Source organism: Dufourea novaeangliae, unplaced genomic scaffold (genome assembly GCF_001272555.1).
Source record: "Dufourea novaeangliae isolate 0120121106 unplaced genomic scaffold, ASM127255v1 scaffold2, whole genome shotgun sequence".
Taxonomy (NCBI): Eukaryota; Metazoa; Arthropoda; class Insecta; order Hymenoptera; family Halictidae; genus Dufourea; species Dufourea novaeangliae.
The window spans coordinates 729,504-753,721 of NW_015373882.1; the positions used below are offsets into that span (position 1 = coordinate 729,504).

A 24,218-nucleotide genomic window follows, 5' to 3' on the forward strand; every position below is an offset into this window, starting at 1 on the left:
TGTCATAGATTACACGGCAATTTTCATCCGTAGCGATCCCTAGTTCGAGCGAGCACGCTGAAAAAGCGGGATCGTAGACAGGGCACGGTATCGCGACTAATCTCGCGGCAGCGCCTTTGAAGACGCGACGGCGCGTCGTGCAAGGGCCATGTCAAGTAATTGCGCGTCTCTGTTGCACGGTGGTGTGCTCCACGAACGCGGCGTTAATTTGACGCCACCGGCTGGAACGACGCGCTCAATTTCCCGAACTCAACGTACAACCGCCGTTTCTGACGTCCGTATTCTCACCAGAGCGACGAGTACCCGTGACGATAAGCCGCCCCTTCTCCGCACCCCGCGACCCCTTGGCGGATGTTCCGAATTAACCCTTTGGTCGGAAGCATGCGCGCTGATAAACGGGCGCGATTTTTCAGTCGGTGACGGCGGCACCAGTGACTGATTGTGGAGCGGTGTTCTTGTCGCAGGAGGACGTCTTGTTTCCCCGACCAGAAAATGACAAGAAGACGAGGACGTGGAACATCAAGGGCTCCAGCTCCGATGGAAGCTTTGGTTCATCTACGAGGGTTGATCGGAAACTAAGGTTCCTTGTTTGCTGAGGTTGCAATCACTGTTGCGCTTCACTTCTGATGGCTGCTTTTCTATAAAGTGTCCAAGATAATTTATGCGCTTGTCTCGACGTAGCATGAGCTTGAAGAGTCCCTGTCGATAGAAATCCGGTTCCTGATGTCCAAACCATTATCGGACTGTACAGCTGCATCATCCGAAAATCTTCGTCCTGTAAGATGTTTTTTTCAGTGGACCAAACAGATAAATATCGGATGCGGCCATGAACGTCTATCAATTGCGTATCAATTTTTATAGGAAACATATGTTTAGCCCATAAAAACCGAATCACGGTAAATTTCCACGCGGGACCGTGTTTCAAGTTGTGTGATTATTAGACTGTGTTGTAGAGAGGCAACAGCTTACGTCTATGACATGGGTCGTACTGTCGGAACACGTGGAGTTGTAAGCAATGTGTACACACGAGAAGACGAAACTTCCTCTAGCATGCAAGGAACTATGACTGAAGGAACCTTAATTTCGAAGTGGCACGAGCATATGTTTATGTGGATATTCACCGAAACAAAATGGTTAAATTTAGATCCTGCGTTCCTATCGACGACCATTTGAGGCCAATATCATTCTCTTCCATCCCTTCTTTCAACTCCTTGCTTTAATAACACTGAGACAGACACGTGATGAGGATTTCAAACTGGATTTAATGTATAAGTACCTATCTTATTCGTTTTCTTTCATTCAAAGTGAAATATTATTTTCCTAATATTAACATTTAATATTTAAAGTAAATGTACACTTGCAATAAAAATAGAATTCCTTTTGTATCTAGGAAATTATTAACAATAAAACAATTCTGGAAAGTGCAGTCGTGAAGAAAATCGTAAAGCAAGTGGTTAAGTGACGACAGCCGCTTCTAGTGCAGACTGGTAACCGGGAAAAAGTGTATCAGACGCAGTTTCTCCGATGCAAGAAGTCAATCTCCCGAGAGAGTAACGCTGCAACAATTTCCAGACGGAACTGCAATTTCGAGCGGCAACGAAACCCGCCGGGCCCGCTTAACCCTCAACGTTCTTTCCGTCGTGGACGGAACGATTATTTTGTGCCCGCTCGTCCGCCGCCTCTTTGTCCTATGTCGCGAACTCAGCGTGGCTTCCTTTAACTCATTAGCTGGTGAAACATGTTATCGGCAGAGAGCAGAGAAGGCTAATAACGTCTTTAGCTCGGTTATACGGGACTCGGATAATTGATAACTTGAAGCGGAGTAGCCGTGATTAAGGGGCACGCGTATCGCCGATCTAGGTGTTCGGCACTTCTTTGATCTACCGTTGAAATTACATTTAGCGTCCAGTTCCTGTCCGATAAGCGTTCTATGGACACATCGAAGGTAGTTCTTTCAATTCTTGTTTTAATTTTATTCGCTTCTTAGTTTATACCTAGTGTCTTAATGCACTGACTTTATCGACGAAATCGAGTACTGGTTTCGTTCTGGGTATTTTGTAAGTCAATTACCATTTTGCGCTATCTTTTTCTTATACTTGAAGTAGTTCGCAATATGATCTCCTTGCTTCAATAACCTCCTGGACCAAGTTACTTTCTGCGTTGACATTTAACCAACGTTTTGTTTTGGAACACGTATTGCACTAATGGATTAGTTTTCAGTTTTGTGTCATAAAAGCGTCCAGGCAGCAAAAGCGTAATAACTAAAATGAGTGTCTCTCTGAAATACACGCGCTAGAATTCCCCTCTTAACTGTTACTATTACAATATAACTACGTTACCACTGAAGAATACTATAATAATTGTAAAACCTGACAAGTACCCATGTCCTCTAATCTAATCTTACAAAATTTCGCTGCAACATGCAGATAATCGGATACCCTATTCTCAAGGACAACAAAATAAACAAAAAAAAAACAGTCACCAAGACCCTAGCTTCCGATCAGTAGAAAAATCTTCCTAGAAATAGTTCTCCATCGCAAAATTGTTCAATTTAACAAGACATCGTTGCGCAATAATTCCATGCCCGGACAAAGCGTTCCCGTTCGACCGCAAACACGTGCCGTAGCGGGCCGGTTCAAGCAATTCTCAACCCTTCTTATCGTTTCTCCCTCGAACCACCGCAGAGGGTGTCTTTGTGTCTAACAGTGAACATGTTCACCCGGCATGAGACGTTCACTCCTTGTACGTATGTTAGCCGGCATACCGCGGCTAAAACTGTCTCCGGCAGTGTCTCCTCGTTTCTGTCCCTCTCCCCTTACCATCGACCGTCCTTCCTCCTCTTGCCGTCACCCCCCTCGTGGTTTCGTTTCCTTCTGCTCACTCCCTGAGTCAGCAGCGTGCATCTCGTGGCCCCGAGAGAGTAGAAGCTCTTAATTTACCTTTCCTACGCCAAGGAACCGTGCTCGCGATGAAACGGTCGCGGGGGTACACGAAGAAGGGGTGCGGGGGCCTAGGAAGGAACGATGGGGCGGGTCCACGGGTGAAGGGAGAGGCGCACGGCACATAACAATTAGGTCGTGTTGTCTTGAATTCTAAGCAGGCTAGTGAACTGATCTCTGAGCACCGCCGCGAGATAAATGCGGCCTTAAACGATACCGATATAGACGGGCTGCTACGCCGATCGCTTGCCAAACCCGCTCGTGCCCGACAACCCCCAAACCCCCTTCTGCCCTTTCTCGTTAGCGGGCTGTTTCTTTCGGGAACGATGCGCGCGCGGGCCTTCTGCCGGATGATTCGTTTCGCCGCCGACTATCGTCTCCATTCAATTCCTTTTCTGGTGGTTATGAATGTTCCTTCTTGTACCTTCGCTATGTCGTCCATGTTATTCTTTTTTTCTCTCTCTCTCTCTATCAAATTGTACGATTTTAGTATGCAGCCGTTCTTATACTTTTTTTCTTTTCGTTTTGGTAGATTGTAGTCTTGGTTCTTGGTGACGTGCGTTACCAAAAGTAGCCAGATCCATTTTTCGTAAGAAAAACAGCTCGTTCGTCTTCGTTGTCACGAAAAGGATCACGTTTCATTCTTCCCAGCGAGAAGTGGCGTATTTGAATTGGCCTTTCGCTACGAAAGTTAACACGCTCGAGTGATGTGGCACGAAAATCAGCATTTAAAGTTTCTAGCGACAAAAAGATGCACGTTTGACAAAGTTTTATTTAGTACTAATTTATTCAATATTAAAATACTATACTTAAATTGTGCACATTGAAATTTGTATATTGTGTTCCTTCTGGAGATTAAATGGAATAATTATTTCTTAAACAATATTTTCAAGGGTTGAATTTTTCGATGCAAGATGCATTTTAACAATTTAAACTGACCTGACGCCGAGACGTATTAGTTTTCGTCGAAAAATCCAAAATGTGTTATTCTTCGTAGCGAAACGTGCCAATAGCTATTCATAAGAAACAATGAAATGCACTTTTTTACGTAGCAAACTGAAACGTGCTGTTTTTCGTAAGACATACGAGACGTGCTACTTTTCGTAACGAACGTCGTTATAAAGTCGATGATATACGTCTTAGAGTTTAAATACTGTGTTTGGAGACAAATGATTATTTTGTTTTAGCATGGTTCCTGAATGAGCATAAATGGTCAATTAATTTATTTTACTGTGCATGTTTGTAGTTCTTGTTGTTCCATTTGTGGAAAGTGAAAATAAATGGAGGAATATGAGTTTTTTCACATTAAAAGCGTTATTTAAAGAGTCATAACACGGTTTAAACTACACCGAAATCTCTTCTTTTGGACCACTTTTTAAAAAATAAGATTATTTGGTTGCTTTCTTAGGTTTTTATGTTTTTCGTATTTCCTCCTTTATTTTTTAAATCTTTCCTCATTTTTCTACTTTGTGTACTATTTTGCGCAACCGTTTTACACGTTTTGTTATAACGATACGCGATAATATGTATACTATGGCTAACATAAATATTGTCACAAAATAACTCAATAGACGTATGAATGTGTTAGAACGTATATGACGAAAAATATTAACAAAAAGTTACACGAAAAATCGACGCATGTTAAAACATTCTTAACAAATCTGTATTGGTACTCCAACCGGTATTTATAATGGGTATGTATTTGTACACTGGAAATAGAATTTACGTCTTTTAGTTACCTCTTCAATGTTCACATTGACATCTTTCATTTTCCCCTTTAACAAAAAACATTTACCTGGGTTGACCACTGATTGCATATTAATTTCGATTCAAACTCTTTCTGTTTCTCTTTTACGCATTAGTTTGTCTTTTTTATTAGAATAATATTGTAAGTATTAAAAAATGTGGTAATAAATTGTTTTAAAATGTTCAAAAAGGAAATTGTACACATTAATTGACACACAGTAATCAATACAGGTATTCAGTAACTGATATACAGTAAATGAATTTTTATATATATATATATATATATAAGACCAAAGTAACAGACTCAAAACATGTGTATCGATACCAAAAGTCCTACTTATGCATATAACAGACATCAAAATATAATTTCAGAATGTTCCGAAGAGGAAAATATAAAAAGCAGCTGTTTAATAGATCGAAAAGTTTGAACTTCCTCTTAATGGGCACAGTACCTGATACACTTACCATATACTCTGACAATTTTCTTACACACTATACCCCTCAAAATTTGAAAAAATTTTTTGCTCCGCCTCCTAGATCCTGTCGCAGCGCTCCTACATGTTTATTGTTTTATAGAGTATTAGTATTTATTAGAATTTAAAAATTTTTCCTTATTTTTCGTACTCTATTCTTCCTTTTAATCTCTTATTTTCGTCTTTGCTCAATTCTTTTCCCGCTTCGCGTATTCTCGCCCTTGTTCGCCCCCGTCTCTCGCGCGACTTACACTCCTTCTTCTTCGTCTCCTTCCACGGGCCGACAGCGAGGGTTTTAGGTCCCCAAGTACGACGACGGTACAATTGTTACGTGGCTTGTTAGCGTTGTCGCTGGCTAATGGCGTACTTTATTATCGGCCTCTGCTGGCTCCGCGTTGCATCCCCGGTGGATGCGTTTAAATCACCGCCCTTTGATGCATTAGTCTCGGTCCCGGCTCATGCTGTCCGATCTTCGACTCCCGTGCTTCGATGACGTAGAAGCATCGGCATCGTAATTGGAACGAATCGGATCCACACTTTTAGTTTTCACGAACGAATCACTCTATCTGTTACATTTAGCTTTGTTGTGAAATATTAATTTGTTTTCGTGAGTTTATATGTTCTTTTAATTAAATTGTCTGACTTCATATTACCCCACAAATGGGGAGAACAAATCTATTCGCCTTGGCTTATACTTTTATATACAATTTGACGACACAGAAATCATATCACTTCATTTTAACAATATTATAAGAATAAAAACGCTCCTTTTTTTAAGTCAAATACTTCACAGTTCGGCGTGTGAAAATTCTTTCCACACTTAAGAGGTTCACTACGAAACATTGTGACAAATGTTTTTTTAAACTTATGACAAGTTGTATTTAAATACTTCGATCAAATGTTTAAAATTAGATCGAGGTATGTCCATGTTTATAAGTATTTCATGTATTATAACTGTAAGAAGTTTTTCTTAATCAAAAATTACTTTTTTTCTTGTGTGTCCGGTTCATCTAATTTAAGTTAGTAGTACGTACAGCTTAGCGATTTATAACGATAATTCGAAATGTAACAGTGTTCAGCCAGTTTTCTTTCGAAACATAAATGGACGATGATCCTACTGTACCTAATAAGCGAATAAAGCAAAACAAGTGCTAGAGGGTTGCTAAATTGATATCTTTTCCGTACAATACTAACACTATATGTACACCCACGAGCAAACTCGGCTTCCACTAGGGGAAAAAGTAACGTAGGGAAAAGGGCGACCACCAGAAATAAATTTATCAAGTGGTGGGAGGCCCTCCCACTTCGCCACTTTTGCCTCTAGCGGAAGGCGAGTTTGCTCCCGAGGGTACATTGACACCTAGTTATATTCATATAAAAAACTTTTTGGAGATTATACGTGGTACTGATGAGCAGGGCGACTGCAATACACGATCCGTTAATCGTTTCAAGCAGTGTAGTAATGTGTGATTCGATCAGTTGCTTCGAATACACTTTGTTCCGCCTGAAATTTTAAATATGGGTTTCGGTAAAGTAACTTACCTTTTAGTTTGTCGTGTGCTAGTGCCCTCTGAAAATGTTCCTCTACTTCAGACGCAGCATCCCCTCGGTAATGCGTGAAAACCACACAATTCGCATTTACATATTGCGCTCTGCTTTCACCGTCATCTGAGTCCTCCGCGGCAGTCCCAGTACCTACGGCTGTAAAGAAATCAGTAACGGTAATTTACCAGGTTTTGACACTTCCGTTAATTCAACATTTTTATAAAAATGTTACTATCAATGAACATGTAAACAATAGCGTTCCGAGCACTGTGTTTACAAAGAAGGTAATGATACCTTTTTACTGGGCGAAGGAAAGATCATTTGATCTGGTGAACAGGTAGGTATGTACGATTTTCCAGGTGTGGATTGAATGTACTTGCTGCATAAGTTACTCGTCGTTATTTTTTGGTTTTATTGTGAGAAATACCGCCGAAACATATGCACCAGTACCCAGTCCATTTTCATTACGTTCTGTTAAATTTGTAAAACATTATTTATTGTTTTATCTATCATAACTTATTATTTCAACAATTTTAATTATTCTGTGTTTTGTGTTTAATATAGTACGTGTCCGAATTGGAGTCTTGGAGGCAAATATTTTTATTAATAATTTAATCCTTAACTGATGTGGTGGGGTCTGATGAACCCCATTAATATTTTTAAAATATTATACTCTTATACAATCGTTGTTTTTTTTACATAAGAATGCAAACAAATTATGTAGTTGTGCGGTAAGTAATATGTAGACTGCGGAAGTTTATACACATTCACAATTCTGGATGCAAATATACAAAAATTAGTAGTGTATAGAACTTTAAATCATATACTATGAAGTTTATAACGGTAACAATAATACATAAATAACGTTTAACTTTATTAAAACCTTCATTTTCATACGTTTTGCAAGTTGAGAGATGCTGGTAATACAAAAATATCCTCAGTCTAGTAATATGATTTGTGTATAGTGAGATTTGTGTAATAATAATCACGTCATCAGTTAAGGGTTAAACTCCCTGAAAAAATAAACAGTCTTTGTTGAATTCTTGTTCGAACTCACCGTCCGTTGATCTATCGTCGTCTAACGTTCTGGTGGGCTGAGAAGTGGTTGTCGCAAGGGGTGGCCGTGGTTGTGGGGTTGGCCTCGGTGACGCAGGACTAGGTGCTGAACCACCTGCCGCCTCTAGTGATCTTTGGTGCACGTTCAACTGCAAACAGAATAGCACATTCGTTAATTTTTGTCACAAATTTTTCTATGCAACAATATAACTAAAATTTCAATAGTAGAAATACGTAATAGTAATGTAGTAAAGTGTTAATCGTTAAGTATATTGGCTCAGTGCAAACGTTTTTTTTACGTTTTGTTCTAGAAGAGTAGACTAATAATAAAACTAATAATTTAATAGTATATAATGCCGTTTTTATAATAAATGTATTTTTAGTAAAAATTTTGATTCTAATAAACAATGTTTCGGAATATTATTATTCAGTGAACTTGTATAATTAAGTTATATTAATAAATTTACATTTTACCACAGAGTGTGATTGATATTAACAGCTTATGTAAATAAATCACAAATGTTTTTTTCAGTATTTGTAACGTTTATTTCTTTCATTTTTTAATATTTCTTTTCGGGAACTTAATTTCAATTTTATTTTAAACAATAAAACACACTCAATCGTGTCAATTTTTGTGCTAAACAACAATTCACTGAGTTGCATTGATATCAAGACATAATATATTAACATAATTCTTTATTGTTTTAAAAAAATCCTGGCGATTACATCAACTGCAGAAAAGCCATTAAAACGTTTGTATAAACAGAACACACTATACAATACTATAGTTGAACCAAAAAAGTTTGCATAATATGTATCTTCGTTATTTAAATCTCTTTAGTATACACCGCAATTGAGTCTTAAGTTTACAAAATGCATTGCCAGTTTATCGTTAATAATTAGATAAGCAAGTCTGTTATAATATGAGAATACGTATGCAAGAAAATTTTTATTCCCCATGATATTATGCATATTTTGGTAATGTAATATCAAGTTTTCATTCGTGAAGTGTAAATGACATTCCATTGCGGTAAGAATTCAAATGTTAGGATTGTACATTTTAAATATTCTCAAAGTTACGCTGTTTGTCGATAGTCGGATGTCTTGTAAGAAATAAAGATGTGATAAACTTTATTAATGATCCAGTGTTTATACACGCGGCGATTAAGATAGTCACGGTTTGAGTAGAACACGAACCGTTGCATTCGCGGTTCTTGATAAATTTCGCAATGTCCTTTCACTTAGCGATTTTCACACGCTTCTCCATTACATTATACGCAACAACTATTGGACCTGGTGATATTTGTAATCATCAGAATTCGAACAAACTGTCATTTATTAACGTGCATACGCAACACGCAGCTAGTAAAGTATCATGTATCAAAGAAAATTCATTTTAATCACAGTCTATTAACTGTGAATGAAGAGGAATAAAAATAGACATTTCGAGCTTGACGGGAAATAATTCAATCTTCATTAACCCTCTTACTGCCGTGCACTCCAACAAGTCAATTAATGAAACTCTATTTAAACTGTATACTTTGTCAGTTAAGTAACACAATATGTAAGCGTGTTGTTCTACTAACATGTCAATTAATGAAACACTATCTAAACTGTATACTTTATCAGTTAAGTAACACAATATCTAAGTGTGTCATAGTGAGCAAAATTTACTGGGCGTAAACATACGCCTCCATCGAGATTGTATAATACACTACCGCTATAACTAGTGGGACATCTAATCAATACGAAGAAAATATGATGTTTCGTAAAAATCATATATAGTAGGCCACTTTTATTAATTCATAGAGTAGCATAAGCATTATCCATCAAAGTTTAATATCCCCTAAATAATATTTACTTAAAACTATCAACATTTTCGTACTGACTTGTAACATTTACTATATATTCGATAAGTGTCCTAACACTTATGAGCACCAGTGCATATACGCCTTCCGTAGTGTACATTTTTCGCAGTCAAAGGGTTAATATTCCCCGACTCCATCTTTACATCACCAACAACAGTATCTACATATCAACAACCACAATTCATTAAATATTCCCAATTTAGAAAATGCCTCCAAAACGGTCTCCATTGCCAACCATCAAAGGTTTAACCACAGTATAAACTGCAGTTCCCCAACCTGTTCATCCCTTTCCCATATCATTCCATTCAAAACCACTCAATAAAGAGTCGGCGTTGGACGGACCAATCGACGCTACCGAATTGCAACAACCCCCATATGGGGGGCGGCGGTATCGACGTCGGTCGAGGCAACACCAAAATAACGCAGGCCCAGCAAGACCGCCGAAAACGAAATGCCTGTCGATTAAACGCTTCGATATCCGATTGTCAGCGGCGCGGATAATTCGAGGGATTCTCCACCCACCCCTTCCCCCCTCCTGGTACACCCTGTCGTCTGTCTGCTCGTCTCACCCCGTTGAATCCGTCGATCGAACCCCGACGTCTGGGTTGACGTTCAGTAGGTAAATCGTACCAGCAACGTCCTTAGAAGAGGGGTATAGCCCACCATTGAGCACATACCGACGCCAGGCGTCGATGTCCATTCTGCACCCCTATCCCCGGTCAGGCAGACTGCAAATAGCGCGAGAGCTATGCTATGCGCACTGGCATCGTCACACGGCTGCTCGCAACGAGACCAAATAGGACGTAATGCTCGCTATTCATTAGATCCCAGGGATGCAAATGCCACGCTGGGTCATGGCATTCTGCTCGAATTTTTTCGGGGCCGCCGGCTCTACGCGATACAATCGTGCCCGCTAGCAAGCCAACTATTCGGCCACGCTGGGATCGAAAGATGGCACCGGCCGGCCGTGCCTCGACGCTCGATCGGGACATTCCTGCGGGACGTTGTCGATTTAGATTGGTCAATTTACTTATCATTTAATCGTCACCTTTCTACTGTGTTTACGATTCTGGGGTCAACATGAACGTCGTGAAATTGAGGACGATCTTTTCAAACGATATCGTAGAATCTTCAGGGCACTCTTCAATTTTCGCGGAACAGAGTGGGTCAAAACAGTATTCGTACACTACACTTCCCATATTTTAACCCTGTGCAATATGATTGAGTGACATACTAATAGAACATGTAGATATTCAGTGATGAATCTGCATTTAACATTTTCATTTCAGACGGACGACCTACAGTTTGAGGAAACTGAAAACACCGAGTATAACCGTAATTCCAGATATTTGGATCATTTGGATGATGTGACTCTAACAAACTCCAAACGTTTCCGTTTATCGGTTGTGCCAATAAAAGAGTTTCTTCCAGCTAAACGACCACTGTAACCAGCTTTTCTAATAACACCGCATCTAACAATCACAACTAGCTATTCTAATAACAAGTGCATTATTGTAGCAGGGGATTATGACTAAAAATAGTGTAGGAAATTAAATAGAGATTTCCAGTATATATATATTGTTTATTAAAATAAAATAAAAGTATAGTCAAAATATTCAAAACACACAACACGCTAGTCAACTCTCCAAGTGCAATCTCACCACACGACTTTTCTCCAACGACTGCCCTGAAACCACGCACTCTGCCCTCTCTCAAGCATCCACACCTACAACACACACACACAAGCCTTGCATCCCTCGCTCTCAAACTACGCAACCATTCCCCGAAATTCCAATCACCCAATCTAAACAGTCACACGTAACTCTTCCACGCGCAGCTAAACAAATCTTATTCTAAACATTCGCTTAGCTCCAAACATTCATCATTCATACATCAAGTTCACAAACACGCACAAAATCCTCCCCTACAATAGTTACATCGTGAGATTCGTCGAATAAACTGAGGGGACAATAGGTATAGTAATTATAGTCAATATTTGTTCACACTCGTTTAATATTAGGACGCGAACGTTGCAGAAATGATATCGCGAGATATATATAAACACTCAATATATAATTAACTCGTATACAAGTTATACTAGAAATTGTGCGCTGACGCGGCGGTATGAAGTGAACACTTCGGTGAGTTCTTCTAGAATGCCCCCCAAGACCGAAAACCTTGGGGAACAACCTCGGAAAAATGACCTGACAAAAATGGTCACAACCTTCGATGAATTTCACCCTTAATGTTAAAACTGTAGGCCTGCACGAGTCTGGTTGCCAGATGGGTACATCGACAAAAGCCAGCCCCGAGCAGGACCTTCCGGAAAAACCCGGTAAATCGTCGCTTACGCATACTACTTAAAACATGGGGAATGGTAGTGACCAGGTCGCTACAAAAGCATATACTAAGACACCAGCAGTTTGTTTCGTAACTCATTGAAAGACCCGCGTAATTTTTCAGTTGCTCCATGCCACCCACTTTAACCCCCTTTAGAAAGTCTCGACGACTCATGATTCGAAGACAGCCAGGTCGGCAAGGATTTCGCGGAACACGCCCAGACACCCGCGATTCCATTCAATTGATGTCAATTGCGACCACCACGGAACGTTGTCATCATTCCTCGATCAATTCCCCCGAGGCGGGTCCAGGGAAAGATTACGTGCCTCCTAGGCGGAACCGTTAACCCAGAGGGTTCATCAGTTCGAAAGCGGAACGAAGCGGGCTGAGGATCGCGCACGGTTCGACGTCGATTAATTCCGCGAGTATAATCCGAGCGTCGCGATTATTCGAAGAACTCGGAGGACGCGACCGTCTCGAACGGACATCGGCTAGGCACGCCGATGGCTACATAATTTTACCTAGCGTCCACATTGGCCGGTGGCTATCGAGACCCGCTGCCCGTCGCGGCGGGAGTCGAAGGTCAGCAGATTGACGAGCGATCGAAAGTAAACGGCGACGGTGGGCACACACACACACACAGATAGATGGGGCTAATGCTTGCTAGCAGAGATCGCGCAAGACGATCCTGTTGCATTACTCACGCGGCCTGGTGATCGTGATGATGGGCAAAGCGGCGGAATAGAACCGCGTAAATACCGGCATTTTAATGAGGATAGTCGAGATTTCCCGAGTGGCATCGAGGCCAAATGTTTCCTTAGCGGGACTTCCGGAGTTCAAGCAGAGACATTCACCGGTAGAAATAGCTGTCCTACGAGTAGGCTTTCCGCTTGGAATGGATGGGATGACTTGTGAGTGAAGTTCGAATATTTACACGAGCTTAGGCTTTTGATTGGGTTGTTTGTAAGAACGAAAATTGAACGGACAGGTTGTTGAGGACAGGTGTGGAAGAAGAACAGGTTTCGCGTGTTCTTAGTTCGTAAGTGCACACGGTAGGTAATACAGGATGGCCCACATAACTCTTAACAGCTCAATATCTCGAAAACTATGCCATCGATTTTAAAGTTCTTGGTCTTAAATTGTATAAATCTGAAGGACCTTTCTAACTGCATAAACGTGAAGTGCATCCCCCTTCCCCTTTAAGGGGGGCGGGGGTACCTTTATAATTTTAAATAGAACCCCCTATGAAACGTTACATATTTAAATTCTACAGTAAAAAACAAGTAAATTTTGTCTGAAACATGTTTTTGTCAGATATTTCCATGATGAGATATAACAGTTTGAAGTTTCTAAAAAATAAAAAAAAACACAGAACTGTCTAGAAAAACGTTAGCCTATTTATTAGTAGACCTAAGAATAGCAACTTATGAATATTTAAGCCTTTGTCATTTGAATCATATGTTGATGAACCATATATGTATATCATAATATGTTGCACTTAGGATACAATTCCCACTAAAATAGTGTTAAACAAACAACCTCAGAGAACAAAACTGCTAGATGTACCAATAATTAAACCACTATTTTTTCCTTAATAAGCTAGTTATACAGTTTAAATTTATATGGAGATGTACTTTCAAGATTGAGGATAAGTACCACAGAAACATCATAGGCTTTTGATTTCATCAAAACCAAATATGAATTTCACAAAATACAATGGTTTACATATCTGCTGTAGCATCTACCAGTAAATTCAGCAGTCCCAGATACTAACGGGTATATTTATAATTGGCATTTGTTTATTCTACAATGCCGCAGAATTCCATAGAATGTCGCAACAGCAACAATTCCTACGACATGAAGAAGATCGAATATAAAAGAGGATCGGAGCTCCTGGCAAACCATGTCGCAGTCGAGAAATGGACCGTCCACGTCCCTCACACGATTTGCCAGGGTTAAACTTATACTTAACTTGATGCACGCCCATCTGTCGGCCGGTCTTGCTAGGCAGGGAACTCGCGCAACAATAATGGCCACCACCGACGCGTATACGCAACCGCAATTGCGTCTACCCCGCCGTCGAATGGATGAGCTTTCGGGGTATATGCGTGCGCGTTGCACGGACATACGCACACATCGTCCCGGCCGATTGCGATCGTTCATTAGCGAGTCTGAAAGTTTAATTCATCGTATAAACTGTCTAGTTTATGCGGAGGATAGACGCTCCTACGCATCTGGCCTCACTAACTGCCACTTTACAAACTACAACTTTCGCCCATTGAATATTACACGCTTATCTTGTCCGCGGAAACCTCGATTCTTGTACACGCTGCTAAGAGTGTTTTTAGGAGATTCTTTTCACACGAGAAGGAAAAGTACGTCTAATGAAAGGAGGAAAAACATCATTTCCATGGAAGGATGAATTGCCTGGAGAGATTGAATCAAAGTTGCAACATTAATTTCAGTTATTACTACATAGACTGTGGATTTTTATGTTAAATAAGATTTTTGTAAAGTAATTTACAAAGACAGAATTCAAAACAGAAACTTCTTTTTCTTTTAGAGTGTTCATTGAGTTCCGTGTAAAGTGAAAGGTATGTATATTAAACCCGATGGAAGTATTGTCTTTCATTGCATTTCACATACTCCTTTATGCTGCAAATTCATAAAATTTACCGTACAGTTCTGACGATCTTGCATTTGCAGATTAATATCTAGTTTTTTCAATGTTGGGGATATTCCAGAAAATAAAATTTTCACAAATTGTATGTTCAGATGGATATTAGGTGCTGGTAACATATTCCAATATCACGAAATCAGTTGCAATTATATTTGCATATTTAAACTTGGCACGTATTCTTTCATTCTATATATGTATATGTATATGGATTTCTGAGGCTCAGTAACCTATGTTCAAAGCACCCTGTACACCAATTTCGTAACACGAATACTAAAATGACAATAGTACCTGTAAAGAGAATTTGCGTCAAATGTGAACTGTAGATCAACAATTTTATCTATAGAAAATAGATCCCTTTACTCATGACTTTCACTTTGACACTTGAATCATGATTTTCTTTATCAAGAAACTTCTAAGGATATCGTTAAGTACTAAATTTTGTTACCAATGTATATAAAAACACAAACTGGTATAATATTATTAATCATTCATGGGAATAAGTAGCCTGTTATATCAATCGCAGTGTCACAAAGTCGCACAATTCTCACGCTTTCTGTCATTGTCGAATGGAAATCCAAACTTCGGAGTAACAGTCAAGCTGCCTCTTCAATTCACTATGATTCAAGGTATAATTCATGTTCACCCAGGCTGTCCAGCAGATTTATCTGCGATAGTTCCTGAAACAATAATGGCTACCGGCCACGTATACGCGACTGGAATCGCGCGTCCTTTATCATCGCGTCGGGCAGGCATGCACCTCGCGCGCACACCAGCGCAAGGTTTCTTGGATCATTACGATCGTGTTCGGGACAATCTCGAGGATCGATGCACCGGCGGTGCGCGCTCGGTCCAAGGCGTTAGATAGGATTCTAGGTATAATGAATATCGGTTGTGTCTCGTATCCGTCTTCCCGATTTATCTTGTTACTAATATACGCTCGTCGTGGAAACCGAAATTAATCCGTACAGCTGGGACTGGCTCGTTTTGAATATGGAGCTACGGTAATCAAACGTAGATAGAAATAGGAAGGTGTGGCGTATGTTGGAATTAGAATTCATGGGTTTCGAAAAGGCGCGACATTGTAGCTCCACTGGAATAGACGATTTCTTTCACTCCGTTTTATAACAATTATTAGATTTCGGATTTTATGGATTTATAGTGTAGCTGATCGACTGAAATTCAGTATATCGAGAAGTTCGATAAATTTTACTATAGTTTTATGTGTAACCTGGTGGAACCTTCGATAGAGTAAAGAAACTTCTGTGTTTCTAATTTCTATAAATGAATCTTCCAACATTGGTGATTGCATAAAGATTGGTAGTCTAGTAATTATACTATATTATTTCTCAAGTTCAGTATTTATTTCTGAGGATCTCAGAAGAGATTGGCGTATCCAATTATTTTACATGTTGTAAAATAGGTTAGAGTATTAATATAATTGTGACAGTTTTACACAGGAACTTAATGGTCTGTTTTCAACAATAATTGCATATGAATTATCAGAGAAAGTATAATTTAACCGATGAGAGACGGATACATCAAATAACCAGGCAATGGTGACTGTCACAGTAAGTAGAAATAGTCGATAATATACAGACATGTTAGGAAATCGTATTCAGTGGCACGTTTACTCCATGAATGTTTACACTTACCCGTTTTGAAAACGAACTTTTGTCTAAAAAACTCCACTCTGCTTCATTAATATATCTTTTAGAACCATGACAGACTTAAATTGTCCGTCAGAATTGCAACGACAGCTACTGTATCCTTCTAGATACTCCAAACTGTAACATATTTCATACTTTACTAACCCTGCTACAATCTTTGGATTTACATTGATCCCATCACATTTCCGTTTCTTTAACGCTGCCATGATTTTACCCACTCTTCCAACTGAATCATAGTCTCGTCTCTTCAAAAATATCCTCAGGCTAGCAAAAAGTGTAAGAAAATTGTGTTCCCTTTCCTCGCCATTACTTCGAATGCATACCTGCACTGAGGACCACACCAGGATTAACTTGTAATCCTACATGTCAATTAACACTAGAACTACCAAGCAAGACAAAATGACTTGTCAATACACTCTTACAACGACGATGAAAATATTATGAGAACATATTTTCTCAGATCCTTTGCACCTTGTACTACGATATGAAAATGAAGAAATTCGTGAATTTCTAAATTTCTAAATTTTCAAAAGTTGTGTACATTTATCCACCGATTGAAGGAAATATGCGTGTATCGTCGGTAGTTCTAGTGTTAAATGCTTCCTTCATACAAAACATTTGATCTTACAATTACCCACGAACTATCTCACTATCAAAACCAACATCATCCAAACCTAACCCTAGAATTGCATTCTCGATAGATTCACTTCGACCATAACGTTATCCATCTCCTTTCTAATCACCGTTGCTTTCCGATTCGCAACCACAACTCGGCTCAATTGTCCGGAAAACGATGTCACCGAGGAATTAGTAATATTTAACCATCCGGCAAAGACACGATGGCGTCCTCCCGCGTTTCACGTCCACCCCCTGTTCCCTACTCCAAATCAGTTTGTCGTCCCAGCGGAGGAACCTTCTCTCTCTCTCTCTGGTTGCTCGCCGTTGACAGGCAACCTTTTCGCGTGTATATCGAGCCGACCGTCGCGTACCCCGCCTAACCAATTACGTCCATACATCAGCGGTGGGCTAGTGCAACGCACGAAAATAAGCTGACTGTGATGTATGCAGTGACTGATGGCGACAGCGGAGGACGTGTGGGACGAAAGGAAAGCGACTATCTCTCTCTCGCAGCTCTGCAACGCGAATATACACGCGCGCGGCTACGCCTTCGAGATGTTATCATTATCTACTATAATAAACCCGGGGCCCCGGCATTCCACGGGGTAGTAGATCACCGGCGTGATCCACAAAGACCGAGAGACCGGGCGGCGCGGGAGCGCGCGTACACGGAGCAAACGACGCCGAATGATGACCGCCGGCATTCGGGGAACGCGCAATTGATCATGAACTTGGGGGTATCGCCGTCAGCAAGAAACTCGCTCTCCGGGTTTCCTTCGTTTTCTACGACGACTTCGCCTCGCCGCCGATGGACATCGGTTTTTTCGTCGGTTGATTCCCGAAATCGATTCCGAGGGAAACGTCGATGGGGAACGGTGAACGGGACGAGAGCTTTTTAAAATTGAGAGTATGAAAGTCGGACCCCTCTCCTCGAGTTTTATACACCCAATTTTAAGAAGCCCTCGTTCCGTTCACCATTCCCCACGAACGTTTCCCTCGAAGTCGATTTTGTGGAATACTATACTTTCTTTTAGGAAGAATTAGTATAGTGTGCTTCGGAAAATTAATTGATATTTAGAAAGACTTACTTAACTCTCTGGAGTATATAATTTTCTGAAATATACTACACAAGCTCTAGTTTTCTAAGGATTATTGATTATTTCTCTTGAATAGAACAAGAAGTTTAAGCTATGAAGGACACAGTGTGGGTACAAGCTGTATTCAGTCGGAATTTATGTTGAAAAGAAGCAACGATCGAAAGGGATTATCTTTTTCGAAAGCTTAAATTAGTTTTCACTATTAACACCTTCGGGTGTAAGCTGTACTCTTGTATTATTTTCCCAGCGTTTCGCAACCATAGCAGCTAGTTTCATCAGAGGGAGCAAATGATTGAGTATCAGGGGGTTAAACGATTGAGTATCAGGGAGTCAAACGACTGAGTATCAATGGGTCAAATGATTGACTATCAATGTATCTTGGCAAAATAATTCCAAAAAAAAAACACAGCTTACACCTGAAATCCTGAATAGTGAAAATTGTATAATGCCGGGCCGTGAAAGCTTGAGGCTTTGATTGAATTGCTGAATTAGAATTGTTGCCCAACGTATACATTCTAAAATATTTTCTGTAATCCATACATCCGAGATTAATCCGTTTACTTTACTGTCTGAAATAAAAATTTGTCCATGAAGTATCACTTTTCAATAAAAAGAAAAATAAATATTGCACGTGTCACCGTAGATTATCAGGAAACGCGCATAGAACGCACAAAACAGGGTAACTGCATCTAGCACCACCTAGCTCATAATATTTCGTGAAAAAAGCAGTAAAATCTGATGTTGGTAATGACTAGACTCCGGATGTTTATGCACAATAAATATGTACGAAACATATGCGATTTATGCACGAAAAAAATGCAAATATGCAGGAAAATATGCAAATTTGCAAGGAAAATATTCAACATGAACAATACATTTTGCGATTTATTGTGACATATTGTAATTCGAGTTACAGTAAATGACAAGCATTTTTTCTAAATGTTCAGCATCAAATAATGCCGTCTCAATCCACGTACCTCATCTAGTTAAAATAGGTTCCGGTGGTAGAGGAGTACATATTTTTTAATATTCTTCGGAACGTTTCAATACAAAGCGGTGCTTTAACAAAGACCTTCCTTATTGATGATATTAATTTATTCACTGGTGGAAAGTGAAGACGTACTTCCTTCGCAATTCTGTGTAAACCATGCACTATACATGTAATGTGTACCATATTTTCGTAAAATAATTTTAGTTCTTTTGCTACCTCGATCATATATGTTGCTGTATCTGTGACCAGTAAAAGAATTCTTTCCTGAATACCATTCAGTAGTAATATTTGCAGGGCTGAATTCACAAACCGAGATATCACAGAGATTTCCTACCATTAAGTTTGCAATGCACTGGCCTTATTGCATTAGTGGTTACATCCACAGAAATCCACATAAAATGATCAGCAATGTCTTCCCTAATATTGAATTTTGAATACTCGAATCATAGCAATCGTCCAACTAATTTTTTCGTAGTGTCGATTCATCCTAAAGAATGCGGTCTGTATATTTTGCTAGGAAATTCCTCCATAAATCGTTACTTAAGACACACTAATTAATACACGCATATTAACAGCAACCATTGCTCGCGTTAAATTCACGTAAAATTCATTTTTTTTTTTAACTCGTTTGTAGCTGCTCAGAAGTAGGTATCCCTTTTGCACGTATTAGCTGCTTCTTCAACGTATCTTTTGTAGGTAGCAGTATTTATGTTGCAATAACTGCGATTTTCTTTCGCATTTTGTAGTTTTATTATAAGTTCTACAATATACATTTTTTTCATTACTCTCATCGATGACAAAATTGTAATCGCCTTCGATCCAATGTTTCATTAGTGATATTCTACTATTCCGAGTTTTCGGCGTTATTAAAAACACTCTAATAAATACAAGTACTGCCATATCTAATGCTCAACGAACAACTGAAGCCTGTACACGTATCTTTTGATGTTTGTCTATAATTACCACGATGTATATGTTTACGTTGTCGACATTTAATAGTAATCTACAGTTATAGTGCGATAGTTTCCTGATAGACTAAATTAATGTGTAGAAAAACTTTTTTTTTAAGAACACGAAAGATATATACAGGGTAAATAACATATGCAATAAGTTATTGCATATGTTTTTAAATATAAAACATAAGAACATATGCATTATCCAAAACGTGCAAAATAAAAAATATATTTTCAGAATGCTCCAATCACAAAACATATTTCTGCTCAGATTCTATTGCTTTATCCGTTTTCTATAAAAATATGCATTTGCATAAACATCCAGAGTCTAGTAAAAACCAAAGCTAGCAACCAAGCATATGTAGGAAGATATAATGTGGTAACAATGTCACGTGAGCAACGCGTAGCAAATGGGAAGTGTTTCAGTGAATCTTAATAATGTAACAATTTACCGAATCGTAACAATTTCACGTCACATTGAAACATAGTAAGTTTAAAAATTCTCCGAATGCATGAATATTCACTAGGAGTATCTAATTAATAACATGCTTCAGCAACTTTATCGGACCCAACATTTTTAATAACGGAAACAATTTTTTTGCTACAGAGGTATGAAATTTGCAGAGCTACAGAGCTAAACTTTGATTTAACAATAATAATAAAATTAAGTAATATTTAACAATACAAATATTTTGAAATTGTATTTCTTTATTTGTATAATACAAACAATTATTAAACATAATGTCATAAAACAAAAATTTGGAATAAAGTTTCCCAAATATATATAGGGTTTAAAATAATAAACGCCCATATAAATATAATTTTAAAAGCTTATAAATGCGTGAATTAATGAATATACAGTGGGTAAAAAAAGTATTCGTACACCCTTTAAGACAGAACAACTCTTTCAAAATTGGACCAAGTGACTTGAGTTTCTTTGTGAGCTTAGAAAGATTAGTGTATTAAATGATGTGTTAAGAAAATGTTGAAAAAGTTGTAATTCGTCGGAATCGCGAAAAAAATAGTAAAGGTCGCTTTTTGCGATTATTTTATCTGAGATTGTAATGAAAATTTAACAAACACATTGCTTAGATTTATATTAGTTATACGCATGCTGAAAATTTCATCGCAATCGGTTAACGTTCTCATGAGGTACAAACGGTTAAAACTGTTGAAAATCGCAATTTTTCGCGACTTTGACCTACAACAGTAGTATATTTAAAGATTCTTACATCTTCCGATGCCTGTTACTTGTTTCTGTATTAACCGATTTTAATCAAAGTTGCAGTATGTATATAACTGACATAAATCTTCGAAATGTATTTATTAACTTTTCATTACAGTCTCAGACAAAAAAGTTGTAAAAAACGACAGTTACTATTTTCGTCAACATTCTGAAAAATTGCAAATTTTGCAAAATTTGTTGAACATATCATTTAGCAAACTAATCCTTCTAACTTCACAAACAAACTGAAGTCACTTGGTCCAATTTTGAAAGAGTTGCCCTGTTTCAAAAGGTGTACGAACACTTTATTTACCCACTGTATCTCAGGTAGGCAACATTATACGTACTATCCCATGATCATAATTTTTGCTTGTCCTGTTTCCTTCTAATCGCGATTGAAAATCTTCAGATTTCAATACCTTTAACCTGCTGTACACGAAACACGAACAATCTCTTCTTTAACTGAGACTAATTAGATAAAAAAAACTAACAACTAACCTTCAATTAAGAACGATTTCAATTTGGTTAAGGGATATTACGTGCACTTATCCTACACCTATGCATCTCCTTGCGCGTCCTTCCTCCTACCCAGCTTCGGCTTACATCGGTTCAATTAAACCGTACAATAATTCGCACCCGTGTTCGCGAAACGAATGAAACGGAAACAGAGAACCGAAAGAGTATCGGGTACTAAACCGAGAGACCCGGTGGATCTTCCATAGATTACCAAGGCGAAGTATCTAGCGTTCGCCGGACGACAATGTGGTAATTAATCGAAGCAAGCCTGTCCGCGACGACCAGCGCTGGCTTCCTTCGAAACGGTCCACGTCCTCGACATCTCGCTGCGAACGAGGAGCTCTAGCCAAGAGCTGCTCGCGGTCTTTCAAAGCATTCCAAAGCGCGAGCGCCTGTTCCTCCCCGTTCCCCTATGGTCCCCTCCTTTATCCCCCCTCCTTCCCTCCCAAACCCCCTTCCCCACACCACCATAACGTCCACCGCCGGTGTCGAGTCACTTCGCGAACCTAAGGCCGCGTCTTTATTTGTTTCCCCTTTTGTCTTATAGATCTCTGAATCTTTGTATCACGACCACCTCCTTTCGCCCTGTCGCTCGGCCCCCAATCGTACCTCCCTCCCCCATTAAAATACTTAATACCTCGATGATCCGCGACGTTGATTTGGATTTATGTTCACCTTGCAAATCGAACGAGGCTTCGACCGTGCGCGCAGAATCCAGGTATTCGACATGATCGGTCAGATTGGTGTTCTTGCCAGGAGGTTGCCCGCTTCTGCGCCAAAAGTAGCCGAAAACCTTTTTGTCGCGGCTGGTTTTTACGGACGGGGTAAGGATCGCGCGCCGTCGGTTGATTTGGCTCATTTACGTGGAGAAAGGAGACGATCAGAACGATCAACCGCGAACGAATTCGTGGCAAATGTTAGCTTTCAGATGGTACCAGGTGAGTAGTATTGCTATGAGCACTGTGCGAAGACAGAGTAGAAAGTTAAGGCATACTCGCGTCACAGCAGAATCGTGAAGACGGCCGATCTCTGTCGACATCGAAATAGAAGTAGGTATATTAATATATTTGATACATCTTTCTACTCTTTTCATCTTTCACAATGGCGACGTATATTGAAGACTGAGGACAATTATCGAAAATAAGTATTGATGTTCACAAAATGTTGTGGATTACTTATACAAGTGTAGGGTAATTTTATATACATGTGATATTGGTCGTTTTGTATTCATTGCAAACGTCGTGCCATTTTGTGTTCATTGCCGCCGTGAAGAGTTAAGTTGTTTATAACAAGAGGTAATTTGTTGCATCTGTGAGAGAGACTGAGAGAGAATAATTTGGTTGTGAGTGCGAGAGAGAAGAGAATGGATTATGTCAATGACGATCGTATTTTTAGTAGTGTTTTTCTAGCAATAGAGACGGACGGCATAATTTCGACGAACTATATTAATGAATTTAATTATAGTGTTTCGTATTGTATTTGTGAATTACAAAGTTAAAGTGTTTAATAAATTTGTTATCCTGTTTCTGCATAATTCTATTATCCCTGATCCTGCACAAGTAACAGAAAGAAAATTGAAGAAAAAAGTAGTTTGTACTTCAGACCGTCACATCAGTATTATCCTTATAGACAGAAAGTTACGATGATTCGAAGTCTTCACAGCTAGACATCCAGATAACGTTCCAATCGAACGCGGTCCGTCTGCCTGATCAGCACGTCAGACATCGTTCACTCACTTCGTGAGCCGTCAAACCAGCTAAAATTTGTCGATCGCGGCGACAACACCGTGGCGGCTTCCCGAAAACCGTGTAAAACCAGACAACCCCCCATCGATCCGGAACGAAACGAACGACACTGGACGTTCAGTCGACCGATTCCCACATCAATTCCGGATCCAGCCGGTTGAAGAGGTACGTCGATCCGTTCGGCAAAGGCGGGGATAGCGAACAGGAGGCGAACGGAAACAAGCGGCGATACGAAAAAGAATGGTCGACGACCGACAAAAGGGATGAAAAGGCGGACGTCGACCACGAAAAAGGAATCAAACGACCGAGGCGATGAAGGGGAGACGGGGTCGGTAACAAGCTACCATAGGGTATCTCGCAATTTGTTTGCCGGACACGGCCATTCGTCGACACGATTCTCCTATCTTCCACGAAGATGAGAGGAGTCCCGACTCTCTACTCTCGGTCCACGGATCTCAGCCGCGGCGCTGGATTACGACTATTGATAAGGGCACCGGTGGACGAGTTCCCTTTAGTTAAGTTTAGTTCATTAGCAAACCAGCCAGGTGGACGATGGAGCGATCCCTCGTTCGGCCGACAAATTACAACGAGATCGGCCCCCGCCTATCTCCTTCACCCTCTTCCTTCGATTCCAGCCGCTTTGGGGACGCGAGAAAGTGCGCTGCACACCGGTCAAGGAGAATGAAGGAATTGACATTTGCCGGTGGAATATGTGTCTCGATACCGGCAGAATAGGTTTGGGTTTAGAATAGTATGTTC

General features: G+C 39.7%; 1 protein-coding gene across 1 annotated transcript in view; it reads right to left on the reverse strand.

Moving 5' to 3' along the window:
• LOC107185665 (protein vestigial) overlaps nucleotides 1-24,218 on the reverse strand; it is a 67,503-nt gene that overhangs the window by 33,473 nt on the left and 9,812 nt on the right. The window contains exons 2-3 of the mRNA XM_015573440.1: nucleotides 7,761-7,908; nucleotides 6,701-6,859 (exon numbers count right to left, since the gene is read on the reverse strand). Coding sequence (XP_015428926.1) covers nucleotides 6,701-6,859; nucleotides 7,761-7,908 — 307 coding nt within the window. The remainder of the gene's footprint in view (nucleotides 1-6,700; nucleotides 6,860-7,760; nucleotides 7,909-24,218) is intronic.